Raw genomic sequence first — 5,841 nt, 5'->3', positions numbered from 1 at the left:
ACTATTTAAATAAAAATACATATTCTTGCCTTGGTCGTCCCCGGTCTCCTTCCCCCTACCTATTATCGAATATTCGTGCAAAATCTTTAATTTCATGAAAACATGTCACATAATCATTTAATCATGCAATCCTATATTTAATCATATAATAAACATCATGCTAGCATTTAAAAGCAATTAAATAAAACAATTAATCAATTAAAATATTTTTGCATGCACTGTGGTTTACGTGGACTGATTTTTCGGACGTTACAATTCTCCCCCCCTTAATTAGAATTTCGACCTCGAAATTTTCCTTGACTTGATGTTTGAAAAGTTTAGATTCCTTCATCCACCTCAAACTTAACCTCTAGCTTAAATCTTAATTTTCAATTCAGTACTCAAAATCTTGAAAATTGCAATTCTAACCCAAAAATTCTCAATGTCGACTCCTAAATCTAGCTCAAGTAGCGCATGCATCCTATTTTCCTCTAAGTTCTTCAATATCCCAATCAAATCCCATCACCCAATTTAACATTTCATGCAAGAAGAGCATAGAAAAATGTTAAACAGCTAGGTTACCTCGAAATCAGTGTAGTGTCGGCTCTGTCTCATCTTCTGTAGCTTGCATCACATATACTCTTCCGGTCATGGGTTGCCTAGGCTTGGTGCAATCCGCAGCCTTGTGTCCCAACTCCCCGCACTTGAAGCACTTGAAGGTGCCCCACATGCACTTGCCATAATGTGGACGATTGCACTCCTTGCAAAGTGGTTTTTCATCAGCTTTCGGAACATTTCCTTTAGGTGGTTGTCCTTGTAGTTTTGGTGGTTCTGGTTGCTTAGAAGGTCCCGTATGAGGCTTCTTATTACTCTGATTAGCTTGCTGAGCACGGTTCCTCTTTCGCTGCATCTCCCAATCGATATCCTTCAATGACTGCTCGGCTCTAAGAGCCCTGGCAACGGCGGTAGTATAATCAGTAGGATCGACAAGTGTCACATCGCGTCGGATAGTCGGCCTCAAACCATCTAGAAAATGCCGTAATTTTTCAGCAGGATCATTGGCAATCAAGGGCATAAAGTGACAGCCCCTATCAAACTTCTGCACAAACTCGACAACAGTCCAATCCCCCTGACAGAGACTCATAAACTCTCTCTTAAGCCTAGAACGAACATCGGATGTGAAGTACTTGTCATAGAACACTATCTTGAATCCTTCCCAAGTCAAAGTAGCCATATTCACTCCTCGCTCTGCTCCCTCCCACCATAAGGAAGCGTCGCCTTTCAACAGGTAGATAGTACATCGAACGCGATCGGCGTCCGCCATGTCCATATAACGAAATATTACCTCTAATGATCTAATCCATCCCTCAGCCATAAATGGATCAGTAGTGCCATGGAACTCATCGGGGTGCATCCTCCTGAAACGCTCATATACTGGCTCTGGCCTACCCATTGCTCCATTCCCTACGTGTTGCTCAAAGAAACGGGCCATACCGGCTAGTTACACGGGCACTAGCATCCTGACCAGGTGGAGGCTGTGGGATATCCTCCTCCTGTATACCCTCATCAGTCCTAAGCACATTCCTTCTAGGAGGCATCTCTGTATACGTCGTCCAAACCACGTAACCAACATGCATTAAAAAAAAATTTTTTCATGCAACATGCAACTAACATGTATAACATGTATCATATAAACATTTAAAAGAATTTTAAGCATATAAAATATAAAGCAGTAAAAACTCACATATTTGAGGCGTGATTTCTTGAGCTTCTCGAAATGACAGTACACAACCCTTTTGGGAAAACCTGGCTCTGATACCAACTGAAACGACCTCTAATTTTTTTTTTTTTTTTTATAACCTTAAATCATAAATTCTAAATGCTAAACTAAATTAAATAATTTAACAAAATCATGAATCATAATAATTTCTTAATTTAAATCTCAAGTGCATGAAATAAAATCCTAAATCATCGGCTAACCAAAATTCCTAAATCGACCTTCGAAAAGATCGGCTAGCAATAAAGCACAAAAATAACTTTAATAAAAATCATTAGCAAAATCTTTAAATCCTTAAAATCTATCTAGCTAGTGCGGAAACATAAAGGCCCTCGGGTGTGTACTGCTGCACTCGATCGACTCAATCGTCACCGCCTCCAAAATCATCAAATCCTGCATCATACAAACCTAGCGAGTCTAAAGACTCAACACGTTCTAAACATGGATAACAAATAATACATATACATCCACATAGATTTAAAAATCATATTTTTATTTAAAATAATCCTTTGAAAATAATATACCATTAAAAATCATTTGAGCATAATTAAATCATAACTAGTAAAATCATTTTAAAATAACTTTAAGCGTAAATAAATCTTTTAAAAATCATTTAAAATAAGCTATAATCATCATCATGAATCATATATCATAAAATCATTAAAATCGTAAAGCTTTCAATCATATATCATTTTGGGTGAAGTTTGATCCTTGAAAGTGACTAGCTTTTATCATTTGGTCGACTGCAGTCTTAGCTCCACATGGCCCATGGGGGTGTGCACTAGGCTACACCGTGAAAATACGATCGTCGGGGCTCCCTCGGGGGCCTTCTCCCATAGACGGGCTCCCTCTGGGGCCTTTTCCCATAAATGGGCTCCCTCTGGGGCCTTCTCCCGTAAATGGGCTCCCTCTGGGGCCTTTTCCCCTCACGACATTCCCACAAAATTGTAAGTTCACCGTCCTCAACATAAACGGATCCCCCACAAATCATAAATCATATATCATATCTTTTGTCACAGTCAATTCACATCCCTCAAAATATTTTTCATTTTCTTTAAAAATCATAAAATAAGACAGCTTTTCAAAAATAGCATTTTTAGACGGTAGAAATTGCATAGCTTTACCATAAATCGTAAAAATACACATTGTCATTAAAATCATCATAAAAAAATCATAAAATATCATTTTACATGCATTATGATCCTTCGGGACGCCGCCAAGCGTTATCGTATTTTCTTAAGTGTAAAAAGACCGTTTTGCTCCTGGACGTAAAAATTCTCATTTTTACCTTTTTCTCACTTTTAATGACATGGAATTATTCTAAATAATTATTTAAACTTACATGAATTTCTCATATTTTTATTTGGCTTAAATCGATGACTTTTAAATTTAATCTTTAAATAAGACGTATTAACGCGTTTTAATCCCGAATTAATCCAAACCTTAATATAAAAATCCCAAATTAAAAAAAATAGACTTTTAATAATTATTTAAGCTTAAACCTAATTTTTCCTAATTTTATAAAGCTCAAAAATAGGCGTTTCAATTAATTCGTTAATTAACGTTTTGTGCGGCGATTAAATCCCGGAAAATTCCGAAACTCGTTATTTTGATCCCAAATTTTAAAAGAACATTTTTAGTATTTATCCTACCCTTCCAAGTCATGAGCCACACCCGTGGACCCATGGTTCTATTTTTAGTTCTTAAAATCTCGTTTTTGACCCTTAACCGAACACACCGAGCTATCTCCTAATTTACCCGAGCCACGCCCGAGCCACCTTGAACCAAAACCTAGCCAACCTATCTAGGGACCCTACTGTGCAAGCCCAGCCCATAGAACAAGCCCTGGCCCGACCAAAACACTCCTGGAACTTGGCCATAAAATCTGTGCGTGAGCCCTCCCTTACCCAAGAATCCTAGTGACCCTAGGACTCCTCTAGCCGCCTAACCACTGGCCACCCACGACCCTTACCGACCCTAGACCAGTCCCAGACCCGAGCCCAGTCCAGCCCAAGCCCTGGACCACGCGCACGAGCCGCCTGAATCATCAACCAGCAGCTGCGTGAATATGGCTTCCCGCGCTCCTCACGTTTCCTGCTTATTGCCCGAGCCACGTCGAGCCCAGCCACTCAGCCCTTGGCCAGACCCCTGAACATCACCCTAGGACCCTGTAGGACCAGTCTAGCCAGCCTGGCCCTCGCCCAGAATCTACTAATTCCCTCCTGAAGCCTCGCGAACGGCCCCTCTCCCCCTGTGCATGCGCGACAGCTCTGTGGAGTTCGCCACCCCACTTCCTTCGAGCCAGCCTGCCCCTAACCTTCCTAGGACTCTACTGGACCGCCTAGCCCAGCCCCAAACCCCATGCAAAAGGAACGAGACACTTGCCCCCAACAAGCATACACCCTTTTTCTTACAAACTCACGGTTTCCTATTTTTAAATTTTCCTACGGTTCCAGCATGATTTTCTTGTTAAAATTGACATGTTTTGCTAATATTTTAATCATATTTTAACATGTTTTGGCAGCGTACTCGTTGGAATCAAAATCGTTTTTCAAATAATTGTAAAATCATTAAAACTTTAAAAATACGCAACTTACCGTAAAATAATCGAACCCACATATTTTTCATGCATAAACAATTAAATCAAGCATATTATGATTTGTATGATGTTAAAAAAAAGTTTAGGAAACGTGCCTTTGCGTTTTAGAACGCTCGATTATTCGATCTTCGTCGAGGGTGCGACGTTGGACGACCGGACGACGACGAACACAAGCCCTTTTTCTCCTCCTTAATTTCGAAAATCAGTATGTGCTCGTGTGTGAAATTCTCGGCTGAAAGGTGCCAAAGGTTGTGGTGTTTTCAAAACCTAAATCACTTATTTATAATTAATTTAACAAGTTAAATGGGCTTTGGTTTGGGCTTGTATGATTAAGGGTAATTGGGCCTTCATTAAATCATTAAATTGAGCCCAATAACACTTAATTAATTAAATAATAAAAGTTTATAAAATAATTTTTTCAAAATAATATTTTTGTTCTTTTAAAACTCCTTGTTTGCCCAAAACCGGCTTCCCGGGAAAAATCGAGCTCGACTCGTAAAATAAATTCGAACTCCAATATTTTTAAGAAAATTAAATCATTTTTAATCATATTAGGAAGCATTGCCACTATTTAAATAAAAATACATATTCTTGTCTTGGTCGTCCCCGGTCTCCTTCCCCCTACCTATTATCGAATATTCGTGCAAAATCTTTAATTTCATGAAAACATGTCACATAATCATTTAATCATGCAATCCTATATTTAATCATATAATAAACATCATGCTAGCATTTAAAAGCAATTAAATAAAACAATTAAGCAATTAAAATATTTTTGCATGCACGTGGTTTACGTGGACTGATTTTTCGGACGTTACAATTCTCCCCCCCTTAATTAGAATTTCGACCTCGAAATTTTCCTTGACTTGATGTTTGAAAAGTTTAGATTCCTTCATCCACCTCAACTTAACCTCTAGCTTAAATCTTAATTTTCAATTCAGTACTCAAAATCTTGAAAATTGCAATTCTAACCCAAAAATTCTCAATGTCGACTCCTAAATCTAGCTCAAGTAGCGCATGCATCCTATTTTCCTCTAAGTTCTTCAATATCCCAATCAAATCCCATCACCCAATTTAACATTTCATGCAAGAAAGCATAGAAAAATGTTAAACAGCTAGGTTACCTCGAAATCAGTGTAGTGTCGGCTCTGTCTCATCTTCTGTAGCTTGCATCACATATACTCTTCCGGTCATGGGTTGCCTAGGCTTGGTGCAATCCGCAGCCTTGTGTCCCAACTCCCCGCACTTGAAGCACTTGAAGGTGCCCCACATGCACTTGCCATAATGTGGACGATTGCACTCCTTGCAAAGTGGTTTTTCATCAGCTTTCGGAACATTTCCTTTAGGTGGTTGTCCTTGTGGTTTTGGTGGTTCTGGTTGCTTAGAAGGTCCCGTATGAGGCTTCTTATTACTCTGATTAGCTTGCTGAGCACGGTTCCTCTTTCGCTGCATCTCCCAATCGATATCCTTCAATGACTGCTCGGCT

The 5,841-nt window shown here is 39.2% G+C and overlaps 1 protein-coding gene across 1 annotated transcript; it reads right to left on the bottom strand.

The window, feature by feature from the left end:
- Window positions 1-568: 568 nt before the first annotated feature.
- Window positions 569-1,471, bottom strand: LOC140805516 (uncharacterized). Its single transcript, XM_073161784.1, has one exon. The coding sequence runs from the start codon at window positions 1,469-1,471 to the stop codon at window positions 569-571; it is 903 nt and encodes a 300-aa protein (XP_073017885.1).
- Between the last annotated feature and the right edge of the window lie 4,370 nt (window positions 1,472-5,841).

The sequence above is a fragment of the Primulina eburnea genome, chromosome 11 (assembly GCF_022965805.1).
Source record: "Primulina eburnea isolate SZY01 chromosome 11, ASM2296580v1, whole genome shotgun sequence".
NCBI lineage: Eukaryota > Viridiplantae > Streptophyta > Magnoliopsida > Lamiales > Gesneriaceae > Primulina > Primulina eburnea.
This window is presented reverse-complemented; position numbering and strand designations above follow the sequence as displayed.

Excerpts from the sequence above, each read along its gene's own strand:
- LOC140805516 (XM_073161784.1), bottom strand. The coding sequence starts at position 1,471 with ATGGCCCGTTTCTTTGAGCAACACGTAGGGAATGGAGCAATGGGTAGG.